General features: G+C 38.5%; 1 protein-coding gene across 1 annotated transcript in view; it reads right to left on the bottom strand.

The window, feature by feature from the left end:
* Nucleotides 1-572: 572 nt before the first annotated feature.
* The window catches only part of PTPRD (protein tyrosine phosphatase receptor type D), a 463,281-nt gene continuing 451,146 nt past the window's right edge, over nucleotides 573-12,707 (bottom strand). The window contains exons 34-37 of the mRNA XM_042781300.1: nucleotides 10,749-10,874; nucleotides 6,619-6,773; nucleotides 3,124-3,259; nucleotides 573-641 (exon numbers count right to left, since the gene is read on the bottom strand). Of these exons, the coding sequence (XP_042637234.1) occupies nucleotides 573-641; nucleotides 3,124-3,259; nucleotides 6,619-6,773; nucleotides 10,749-10,874 (486 nt within the window). The remainder of the gene's footprint in view (nucleotides 642-3,123; nucleotides 3,260-6,618; nucleotides 6,774-10,748; nucleotides 10,875-12,707) is intronic.

The following is a 12,707-nucleotide window of genomic DNA, read 5'->3' as shown; positions in this document are numbered from 1 at the left end:
ACATTTGGTTAAAAAAAAGTTTACACAGTTAAAAATGAAGCACAGGTCAGCAGTATCTTTACAATACTAAAAAACTAAAATCAAGGACTTTCTTTTTAAACATTCCCCCCTGTGTTCCCCCTAAAATGTTATTATGAGCAGGATGGTGGGAAGGGGCAATTTCGAAGCAGAGTCCACTTTACTGTGAGAAGCCATACCAGCAAACATCTTGCACTGAACTGCAACATTCTGGCAATTTCTTGCACCTCTCCAGCAATCCTGCACAAGATGGTGGTTCTTTGCTGTGATTTCTTCTTCCCTTTATTTTGAATCCTTGAGGTATCTGTAAATAAAATCCTTCAGATGCCTCACAAGTCAGGATTCTCTTTATTATTTTCAGGTTAGATTATTAAACTGTGGTTTCTTGGTCCACCTTGAATAGTTTGTTTTAATTTGTTGTGTATGTAATAGTCCCACTAAGTGGTTGTTAGCTAGAAGTTAAGAAGGACTCCTCAAATGCCCCATATGGCTCAGAAGAGACTCCACAGATATTGAAGGGCCTGTAGTTAAAATCCACAATGGGTCAGGGGCGTCTACGTTGCATAGTGATCAAAGCTGCCCAGGTATTCTAGTGCGGCTCGGTAGCAGAACTGATACTGATCCTGCAGGAGACAAGGGAAGAACAAGGAGGAAGGACCATGAGTATCTTTTAATAGGAAAAACAACATCACTACTGGAAAGCAAAGTTCATGCACACAAGGGTGAAATTGCTATGGTCATCCATCCACTCAAACCAGTGACCAAACTGGTTTCAGCAAGCAAAGAACATTTAAGCCCATGGATGTTTATTAACTTCACCAATCAGGTTGACTAAAATAGTCGGCTAATTTCTGGTAGGTACAGCACATGTGAACATTCTCTTCCAGGTAAGTGTAAACTGCTCTGAGTAGCATCAAGCCACCAAGAGAACCCACGGACTCCTATGTGCCCTAGTTATCTTTTACAATATCTGCTCATTTGTGATGACTTAACTAATTCTCAGTTTGCATAATGAGGAGAGGATAATGCAGACACAAACTGTCATAGGAATCTGGATTTATTTCTCTTGTGAGCTACTGCCAACAGAATTGGAAGTGTAAAAAACATATCTAATAGGACAGTACTCCTTTGGTGCCTGTGATCAGAATTATCCACCATCACATTTTATTATGGTTAACTTTTTATTGTGATTTGAGTGAAAGTTTACAGAATAAATTGGTTTTGCATTCACCAGTTCATACATATTTTGTTTCATGGTTGTTGTTGTTATGTGCCGTCGAGTCAGCCCTGACTCATAGCGACCCCTCCTTGGGTTTCCGAGGCAGTATCACTATAGAAGTAGGATTGCCCAACCTTCCTTCCGAGGAGTGGCTGGTGGGTTTGAACCGCCAGCCTTCTGGTATTGACTACAATTCCCACAATCTAACAGCACTCTTTCCACTTCCTCCCTGTGGTTATACCTTTTGCCTTAGTCCTCTTTCCAATCCATTTCTACCTTCTGAGTTTTATCCCTGGGCAAATACTTCCCTTTTGATCTTGTATAATTGACTGTTGCAAGGAATGCATACCTCCCTGACATTATTGGTTGCCACAAAAGCCTGTCTATTATTTGGCTGAAAGTTGAGCCATGGGGTGAGTTCAGTTCCAGGCCTGATGGGTGTTTAAGGGCCACAGTCCTGGTGGTTTCACCAGTCTCAATCATACCAGTAAACCTAGTCTTTTTTTTTTTTTTTAATTATTTTGAGATTTGTTCCACATTTTTCTCCCCTCTCTATTTCCTATTGTGGTATCTTTCAGAGTAGTTGGCTACACACCATCATTTTTGATGTTCATATAGAAGTGAGAAAGGTGCCCAAAAAGTGGCTGGTGAGGAATACAGGCATACAAAAGCCATTTATTAACATTGGGTGCTAGATCTGCAAGCTTTTCATCCCCTGAAAAGGGCTATTAAAATAAGATTGTCTGCCCAGTCAAAAAATACTCCTGCCATTGGGCCTAATTCCATGTGATTGCTAGCTGTCTGTTCTAGAAAAGCCCACACTAAAATAAAAAATGCAGGAAACAGCCCTTCTTTAGACATGAAGAACTCTGTCACTGGAATAAGCCAGAGCATTGTTGGAAACATGGAAAAATTACAATTTATAGAGGACTACAGGGATGAGAAAAAAGTAGGATTTTCCCCATAAAAGGAACTTATTTTCAGTAGCCAGTGGGGCTGAAGGCGGATAGTTTCTATTTTGCTTAAATGAGCATTTTTCTACCATAAAAATGATAATGCAAAATGAAGTTTACTTTTCTATCTTGTCACAGTAAGCTGCCTGGCTAAGTGTTAAGTCTTTTTAAATGTCCAATTTCCCTCTGTCACCCTCTACCCCCATTATGTTTGTCAGGCTGACATAATGTTTTAAGTCTTGCAAGGCAAATGCTTGCACTATTTTGAAATCAAAGTCTGGAAGATATTGCGGGTGATGAATTTAGGAACACAGAGAAATCAAGTACTATGGTTACTTTTTGAGGAACATAAACACTATTACTCATGTTAGTCTTTGAAATTAATGGTCAATAGGCCAAACTGGCTAAATCATGAACTCACAGTATTCTAAGAAATATCAGAATCTCTCATCAATTATTTGAATAGAAAATGGAGGGCTAATTTCTCTAGGAATTATCCAGGATCCAAATATTAAAATGACTGATGTCAAGGAATAAAATACAGAGCAGTTTAACTCTAATATCTAGGACTACAGAAAGGGTATGGAGAATTAAAATGGGCTGAGGCTCTATTACATACTAGATATTGTGCTTTATATATTTAGGCTGAACTTCACAAAACAGCCACTTATATAGGTCAACATAGTCAAATATGAAAATATTAACTTTTCCGCCTAATATATAATCTCATGTATTTTCCACAATAACCCAAAGTCTGCCATCATATTAATAAAAGAGGAAATGAGGTTCAAAAGCATTAAACAATTTCATGCCTTTCCTACAGCATTTTGCCTCTGGTGTCAAGAGTCCCTGGATTCCAGCAGGTCTTGCCCACTAAAATTGATTTTTTGGCTCCTGAGATGTGACACACAGATTCCTGGGGATTTTTCTCACCTCTGTCTGTACCATAGCTGGCCGCTGTGTTCGTAACATTTTGACGGTCTGGAAGATATCTACAACGCCTTCATATCTCATTCTTTCCAAAACAATGCTTAATGTTATGAAGACTCCAGTTCTTCCAACGCCCGCACTGCCACAATATCAAAGACAATGGGATTGTATGAACTGCTCATACTGTTGACCACATTTGCAGGGAGGTGGGCCTACTCCCACCAACTTCCACATTATACAATATTCCTCTGTAGTTATGTTCAGGAGACTGTGGTATCAATTTCCCTAAATGATGACTCTTAGGATAATGTACAGTGATAACATATGAGGATGAGTAATTAGTTTTAAATCTTATAAAATGTCTTTTCACCTGAGGTTTTAAGCCAGTCTGGAAATAGTCAGAACACATAAATTTTACAAAATAAAGGGATAAAAGCCAAAACTCACTGCCATTGAGTTGATTCTGACTCATAGCAACCCTACAGAATAGAGTAGAACTGCCCTATTGGATTTCCAAAGCTGTCAGTCTTTATGGAAGCAGACTGTCTCATCTTTCTCTGCCAGAACAACTGGTGGTTTCAAACTGCCAAGCTTTTGGTCAGTAGCTAAATGCTAACCACTATGCCACTAGCGTGCCTTAAGTGGATAAAAGTAAAGGTAAATTAAATATAGGCTTATACTTTTCATGAAGATCCTGAAATTTCACATCTTGCCTATTCAGCATTTTTAATGTGTGAAATAATTCAGAATAATATGAAATAAATTGGGCATCTTCAATTTTTCTAGTGTATTACCTATTCCTTTCTATCACTTCAAAACTGTACAGGATGCCTCCTCACCCAGACATAGAAATAATATCCAGCATATAAAATATTGAAATTTAGATATTGGCTTTGATATGAGAAGAGATTCTATAAAACAGGGTTTCTTACTAAGGGGTTCATACTCAGCCTTTGTGGGGAGGGAGTTGTCTACGAATATCCTGCTCGTATATGTTTGGATTTTTGTAAAAGTACTTTTTTTTTTTTTTCCTAGAAAAGGTAAATTCCAACAGATTCTCAAAGTGGTCTTGAATTTAAGAAAAAGAAAAAAACATGACTACGAGCCACTGAGCTTATCTACTATTTTTAGATGCTCGGAAGGTAAAAACATCAGGACTCTTTGGACAACATTAGCAAGAGATTCTCTCTTTGTTTTCTTTATTGTCTTAAGATATTTCCAGAATCTTCAAAGCAGCAAGAGAAGGAAAATAATTCATAGCTTTTGTGTTGTTAAGAAGCAGGAAAGCATCTGGAGATTTAGGTTAACGAGGGAAACAGTGGATAATCTGAAAAGTCCCGACATTTTTGGATCCTAATTAAATGACATGTTTAATGCTTGGGCACAATCTGTGGAAAATGGATGGATTCATTTACTTGGAGATTTTACTGATAGGCATATAGAAATAGTGTGGCAACTCTATAGAGTCAAAACAGAAATGGTAAATGAAGCTTTCAAATCTACTGGCTGTCTTTCAAAAGTGGTTCAGGAGGTCTAGCAGCTGTTGAGGCTTTCTATGAAGATGGTACAGATGACCTTGAAGGTCCTTTCAACCTTGAAAGCCTCTTTTAATCCCAAGAGAATGTGATATATGATCTTTTTATTGAGTGGTCCAAGAACTCTATAGTCTATCTTATTTTGATTTGATTGCTCAAATGTAACAAAAATATAGCATTTTCTGTCTTCCTACTTAATACTTTCAAGAACAGAACAGACACTCGCCTTTCATAACTTCTGAATTTACTGACTTCATCATACTAATTCAATAAGGTATAAATTTAAAAAGTGGTATATTTATGTTATTCTCAGATAGGAGAGAGTATCTGGAAGTCATTATGATACATGTGCAATTTATGTATCCTAATACTTATGCTAAGGAGTGCTTAAATCAGTTTGTGATGATAAAGGCAATGAGAAGTCACACACACACACACACACACACTTATTCATAAGTACTTATGATGGGAATGCCTAAAGTTAAGAATATGTACTAAATTAGAAACAAACAAACAAATAAAACATTTTCCTTAGAGTAAGCATGGGCATTTGAAGTATAATTTGGGCAAATTGCATGGAAAATTAAGGGAAATAACCAGATAATATAAGCACAATATGTACCAAGCACTTTGTCTAAATATTGGAGTCTACAGGTCATTTCCCACATGTTCTGTGAGTGAATAGAGAAAAAACAATTTAGATAATTCAATACAAGGCAAATGTGTCTTAAGTAAGGTCTGTTTTTCCTATGTTGTACCATGCTTAGGAGGATGCTGGAAAGGATCTTTTAATAAGATCTTCTAATAAAATTGAGGTCTTGAGAGATTTCCCTATTGTCATAGGAGGTCTGGTGGTGCAGTGGTTAAGGCATTTGGCTGCTAACCAGAAGGTTGACAGTTCAAACTCACCAGCCACTCCACAGAAGAAAGATTAGGCAGTCTGCTCCAACAAACATTTACAACCTTGGAAACCCAGTGGGGGTTGCGATGAGACAGAACTGACTCGATGACAGTGAGTTTGTTTTTTTGATCTTATATAGATACATGATGGCAAAAGTGGGCCTAGATCTTAGATATTTTAAAGTCCAACTTAAATATTTTTTCCAGTGTTTTGAGACAGTATCTCTCATGTTACTAAGAACCGTAGTTTTATTTTGAAACAAAATAAATTTTTAAATAATCTCTTTCAAGATTTTCAATTATAATGAGATTAGAAATAGACTTCAAGTTGCTGTACCAAGCACTTTGGTGAATCCCAAAATAATTTATTTTAAATAAAGTTATGTGAATTCTTTTTGCTGGAAGGCTTTTGCACAGCATCTTCCAAAAGTACTAAATTTATGGTGAATATCCTCCCTGAACTGTTTACTTGCTATTTCTATTAACTTCAATGACTTGAATTATAAAATGCTTTAGAAACTATTGAGAATAATTAACTTGAAGGTGCTTCATTTTCTGATATAGCAACAATTTTCAAGCAAATTGCATTTTTAACTGAGGTATCATTGTAATCACTTATTGACTGGCAAGAATTAGTATTGTCATTAAAGCTTGATAGCTATTTATGGTTTTTCCAACAAGACAAACATAGGAGAAAGATAAAGAGAGCTATCAGTGCAATGCTGTGAAAGCAAAGTAAGTAAGAAATGATTAACAGAACAAATTGTCTCCAGGGATGTACCAATAACTTCTGTTAAGATAAAATGGCATGGAAAATCCAAATCTACAGAAAGAAAATTTTAGGGATAAAAACCTTCCTCTGATTTTTAATTTTTTTTTATGGAAAGGAAGATAAATGAGTTCTTGCTTCAGGTGTAACAATACACTTCTGAGGGTACGATTTCATTTATACATTCTCACTAAAACTAGGATAGTTGATGAATAGACAATACCATTTATTTTCCAAGTTATCCTGACATTAATCACTAATGGATACTCTTAGCATTCCTGATTCTTAGCTTACCTGCAATGGACTGAAATGGGTCCATCTTGGCCAAACTGCTCCTTTGTTTTATGGACTTGGCCGATGAAGTCAATAAAACCTTCTCCAGATTTTGGCACACCCTGCTCTGGCCAGTCAGTGAATTGGAACTGCCTTACTGTACGGGACTGGCCATCCTGTAAGGGGAATGTGACATACCCACCATAAAGGAAGACAGCAGGATGATTCAGCCATTACAGAGAACACAGCAGCAATCATGATGTTATGCCAAAAAAAAAAAAAAGAAAAAGTCAGAAGAAGTTAGAGACACATTTAACTTGAAACTTTATTATCATCATACTGTTAAATTTTGTGAGTCATAATTGAGTCAATAGCAATTGATTTGTTTTTTTGGTTAGGTTTGTGTGCTAATAACATGGTCTACATTCACCTATGAATTCCCTGGGTGATGAAAATGGCTAACGTGTTCACTGCTAACCAAACAGCTGGTGGTTTGTGTCTACCTAGAAGTGCCTCAGGAGAAAAGCCTGATGATCTACTTTTGAGAAATCAGCCACTGACAATCCCATGGTGCACAGTTCTGTTCTGACACACATGAGATCTCCATGAGGTCAGAATCACCTGGAAGGCAACTGGTTACATGAACATATATTTAAAATGCAAACTCATTTATTCTCACAATGTCCATTTAAAAATTGGGGTTCCCTTATAGTCATTGAGTAGAGCCATTCATTTCTCATACTAGTAAATGCGCCTGAGACCCAAAGTTTGGGTTTAAAACCATTGATGATGCTCATATTCTCTCCAAAATGGGACATATATACTCTATTTTACAAATTGCAGTATCAAATGACTTTTTCACATGGAAAGGAGCATCTAACCACATCATGTGGACCAGAGAATTTGTTGTCACGATAACTTACATCGGCTGTACATGTTGCTTTCCAGCCTTGTCAAATGATAAATGGTGACATTTAAAGGATCTGACACAAATCGGGTAGTTGCTGTTAACCTAGATGCCCCTCCTGTCTCAAAGGCATGTGAGTTCTAGCCAAGGCCAGGACACAGCATGTGCCATGTGACTATGCTATAAAGCAGGAAGGGAAGCATCCCTGAAGGACACAAAAGAGATCATTAGCAAATAAAAGCTCTGTTGTGAATGAGGACTGCTCCTGGCCACTTCAGGGATTAAGAATGGTGTGGGGGTTTACAGTGCAGATAACCCAAAAGGCAGGAAGAAAACAAGCTAGATGCCAGAGGAGTCTTTCCTTCCTGAAAATGATCAGGCAGAAACTGCATTGACTTGAGAAGTATAGGTGACTTGAAGTTACTAAGGTTGCTTTTGATACTTCTTAGATATTATAGTATTTTTGGAAGCAAAACAAAAGCAAAAGGGATTCTCTGTTCACAGAGGCAAGAATAACAATCACACTCATCAATATTGTCCAGACTCATCAGAAAAAAGTAAACAAGCAAAAAACAAACAAGCAAACAAAAAAAACCACTGCCATCAAGTTGATTCTGACTCATGATGACCCCTTTTGTTACAGAGTAGCATTGAGCTCCACAGAAAATTTGGGTTGCAATCTTTATGAAGGGAACTCTGGTGGCGTGGCGTAGTGCCTAAGGTGTGACTGCTAACCAGAAGGCTGGTGGTTCAAACCCACCAGCCACTTCTCGGAAGGAAGACTGGGCAATCTACCTCTGTAGTGATACTGCCTCAGAAACCCAACGAGGGGTTGCTATGAGTGAGATCCGACTCGATGGCATGAGTTTGTTTTATTTTTTTTTGGTAATCTTTATGGAAGCAGCATGTCAGGCCTTTTTCTACAGTGCCAATTGGTGGGTTTGAACTGCTAACCTTTGGATTAGTAGCCAGGAGTAAATTGTTTGAACCACTGGGTGACTCATCAGAGAGCAAGAGAAAGAGAAAGAGATTTCCAACCGCCAAGCCTAGAAGAACTACTCTTATTTGTTTCCATAGGCTTTGCCCCACAAAAAGTCTTCCATTTGTTCATCTTTTCCATTTTGTAATGATTCTATCCCTATTCAAGTTCTTTGGGTATACGGATGCATGTGCCAGGATTCTGGGTAAATGTATATAATCTCAATCTTTCAGACTAGGTCCTACTGAGAAAAGGGGGTGGGCCAGAATGAGATGGCCACACATCAACCAGTGGCAGTCACCACAGGAATTAGGCTGACTTCTTATTGGCATCACTTGGGAATGACAGAACAACAGAACAGTCACATTGACTGAGTAAGAACAGTGAGGAATATGAAAATAACTACTTGGCCCCATAACTAACATGTAGCTGGTTACTATGGGAGCGTGATTTACTTTCCTTTTTTTTCTGGAAAAGGGTTGGAAAGCACAGGAAGGGAGGCCAGAGGCTAAGTCTTGCATATTTGTTCTCTTTTGAATGTCCTGGGGATTTCATTTCTGACCACAGTTACTTTTAATAGCAAGAAGGGTTCATGTGCACAAACCCTTACTATTTGGAGGAGAGACCACCTGTCTTCATGAAAAGGTTACCTGTTTAATAATACTGTATTCACAAGTGCCAGCTCACTTTCTAAACTGGGAAGTTAGATTAGAAACACATCAGGGGCACAAACCAGCCAGTGCTCTGGCAGCTAAGAAAATTATACAATTTTTTAAAAACATGTGAGCAAGTTCCAGTTTCAATCTTTCTATTGCTCCTTGTGATGAGATACCATTTGGATATGTTGTCATCATGGAGTTAACTCTGATTCATGGCAGCTTCATGTAGTAAAGTAGAACTGCTCCATAAGGTTTTAAAGGCCATGTGTGACCTTTCATAGGCAGATCTCCAGGCTGTCTACTGAGGTGTCCCTGGATGGTTTAGAACTGCCAACCTTTCAAGCTAAGTAGTTGAATACTTAATTGTCCCATCCAGTCCCCTTTGGGTACATGAGGAGTAGTAAAGAAGGTGTTTCCAAAACCTGGGGAGCCTGGCTCCTAGTCTTTATCATCAGAAATGGTGCATGAGTTTGCCTTAAATGCATGAAGAGTTTTCATTCACTTACCTAGCTTCAGCTTCTGAAAGGGCATGATTTTATTTTTTAAACAATGAATGGGGTAGACCACCAATGGGTAGCTTGCTTTGGCAACTCAAAAATGTGACCTAGGGCCTTAACTGCTGCCTTGAGGACAGTTACCTTCAGAGTAGTTAAGACTTCAGACTTTCTGGAATAAATAGGTCTGTCACCTGGGCCAGCCAGACTGCTAACCAATTTTTCTTTCACTTTAGGTCGACAGCCTGAGCCAGACTTGGGGATTAGAAGACAATCTCTAAACATGTCTCGGTTGAGAAAGCTGCTTTCCAGAACAAACAATGGATCGAGTAAATAGCTCTACCCTGGAGTTTTATTCAACCCACCCACTGTGACAGTTACAAAAGGAAAGCGGGACTTTGGACTGACCCTTGTCTTCCCTAAGATGTATTGGTAATCACAGTTTGGAAGTGGCCAAAGGCAAGGATATTAAAGTTTATGCACAGAACATCTTACATCAGGGCTGAACCTTGGACTCAGCAATCTAGATAAGAAATGCAGAATGAAAATTAGCCAACAAGGGTCATGGGTGCAGCTCTCATGGACAGACACATTAGCACGCTGAGGAATAAACCATGCCAGGAATCAAATTAGAATGTGCAGAGCTTGTCAGATTCTTCTGAAGAATGCCATTTGCTCGGCAGTTTTAAAATCATACTGAATTAACCTTCAAGCCCACATGACCTGCAGGGCTTTGCAAAACAACAACATATTTATGGCCCCAAGTAATGAAGAAGTCAAAAATTCTCCAAGAGAATGAGCAGAGAAGGTGAACCGCAAGCACAGCCAACCACTCAGGCAATGTTTCCCAGCACAAACACTCACCAAGTGCAGCCCCAAAGTTGGGCTGCCAGATGTTAAGTCTGAATGAAAGCCAATTCTGGGTTTCTGAGGATGCTTGCCAGACAGAGGAAAAGTTACTTTTTCATTAAAAAAAAAAAAAAAAAAAGTCCTCCGGATGGCTGATTTATTTCTCTTTGGGAGTATGGTCACTTGGCAAACATGTCTCCCAGGGGTGCATTTTGAGCTACTTTTCAGCTAATGGCTGTGACTATAAGATGGCACCAACTTACCCTGGCGTCTGTGACCTTGAATTCCCTTAGGATATACTGGGGCATGTTGTATTCTGCCATGGGGTCCACAACAAAGTACTGATATCTTGCAGACCGTTCTGCTGGCCAGTACTGGTGACATTTTTCCTGAAAGGAGAAAAGATGAACGTTAAACTGGACAAAGTGTCAGTAAGGTTTTAGGAATCAACTCTCTATCTATCTATCAATCTATCATCTATTTATCATTTCCTTCTTGCATTAATAAAATTTCGAAATACAAGGCAATTTTGATTACATGTGACTCAGTTATCTTTGAGACTATCGATTCTATGAGAATAAGGAAATTGCCTGATTCAATATTTGCCAATGATATTGAGAGCAGTGCTTATCACATAACCAACCCATTGTCACTGAGTTGATTCTGACTTGTGGTGACTTCATTGTGCTTCATTGGGTTTTCAATGTCTGACTGTTTTGGAAGTAGATTGCCAGGCTTTTCTTTGGAGGTGCCTCTTGGTGGACTTGAACCTCCAACCTTCTGGTTAGTAGCCCAGTGGTTAATCATTTGCACCGTCCAGGAACTCTACCTGACACATAGTGATGAGGTACATCAGCTGAACTGAATACTTTTAGAGAGTCAGCACCCTTATACCTGTGAGTTACCAGTTACATCAACCTTTGTATATACTGGTGGCCATGTCAGTTAGAGAATGACTGTAACAGTAAACTTAGGCTATCATATATTTGAATGTAGAGAACTATCAAGTGTGAATACAAAGAAAAATATCTGAATTGATCTGGTCCAACCTTATTCAGTGGCCGAGGCGACCAGAGCCCAAGTAGTTTCAGTGACTAACCTAAACTCCACAGAAAGTCAACAAGCAAACTAGAAGATTACTGTTCTAATCTAATACTCTTCTTTCTGTCTCTATGGGTTCTAAAAGTTGGGTTTTTACTATATCTCAGTAATTTATGTAAAGAACAGAGAGGTAAAATACTTCAAGCAATGATGGCAAAAGCTACTAAGATCTATTTAATACAATTAGTACGTCATTTGGTGCCTCTACACTATTTTATATATATATATATATATATATATATTTCAGTATTTTAAAGAGTGAATTATTATTATTATTATCATAGTATATCCCTAGAAACACTCTCTAGCTTTCAAATACTTCATTCAATTGGGTGAGAAAGGTGAGCAAGTAATAATTTGTCTCAGGGATGAAAAGAAGTTCCTTCATACAGAGAAATGATGGCACATCTGCTCATGAAACTCTACATGGTCCACAGTGAAGGTAAATAAGAATACAATGAAGGTTGAGACATAAGTCAGAAATGGGCATCTGCCTATTCATTTCTCTCCATGACTGTGTTTCACTGAAGCCAAAACTCTATGTCATTCTTCAGGGGACATAAATTAAAAATGATGTATCAGGCATAGGAGAAGGAAATGCAATGTGTGGATAATTATCTCCATGAACAACTACTTCCTTTGCCAGGAGAGTTTGCCAAGAGACCAGTACTAGATAGTGCCCAACTACCATTAAAGAATGTTTTGATTAAAGATACTATAGAAGACTTCTGATCAAAAGAGGGGGAAACGTGAAACAGATTTTTAAATTCTCAGAGAATCCATACTTTCTGGAGCCACTGAGGGAAGATGAACCCCTGAAAGTACTGCCCTGAAATAATCCTTAAACCTTAAACCAAAAATATCACTTGAAATCTTTAGCCCAAAGAATGTTGTTGTTGTTGTTGTTGTTAAGTGCCGTAGAGTCGTTTCAGACTCATAGCAACCCCATGCACAGCAGAACGAAACACTGCCCGATCCCGCGCCAGCCCCACAATCCCTGCTATACTTGAGCTCATCATCACAGCCACCGTATCAATCCATCTCATTGAAGGCCTCCCCCTCTTTCATCAACCCTCCACCCTACCAAGCATGACATCCTTCTCCAGGGAACGGTCCCTTCT

Source organism: Orycteropus afer, unplaced genomic scaffold (genome assembly GCF_000298275.1).
Source record: "Orycteropus afer afer isolate SDZICR_OR568_19922 unplaced genomic scaffold, OryAfe1.0 scaffold00102, whole genome shotgun sequence".
NCBI classification, from domain to species: domain Eukaryota; kingdom Metazoa; phylum Chordata; class Mammalia; order Tubulidentata; family Orycteropodidae; genus Orycteropus; species Orycteropus afer.
The sequence above is the reverse complement of the archived record's forward strand: the minus strand, read 5'-3'. Positions and strand labels throughout refer to the sequence as shown.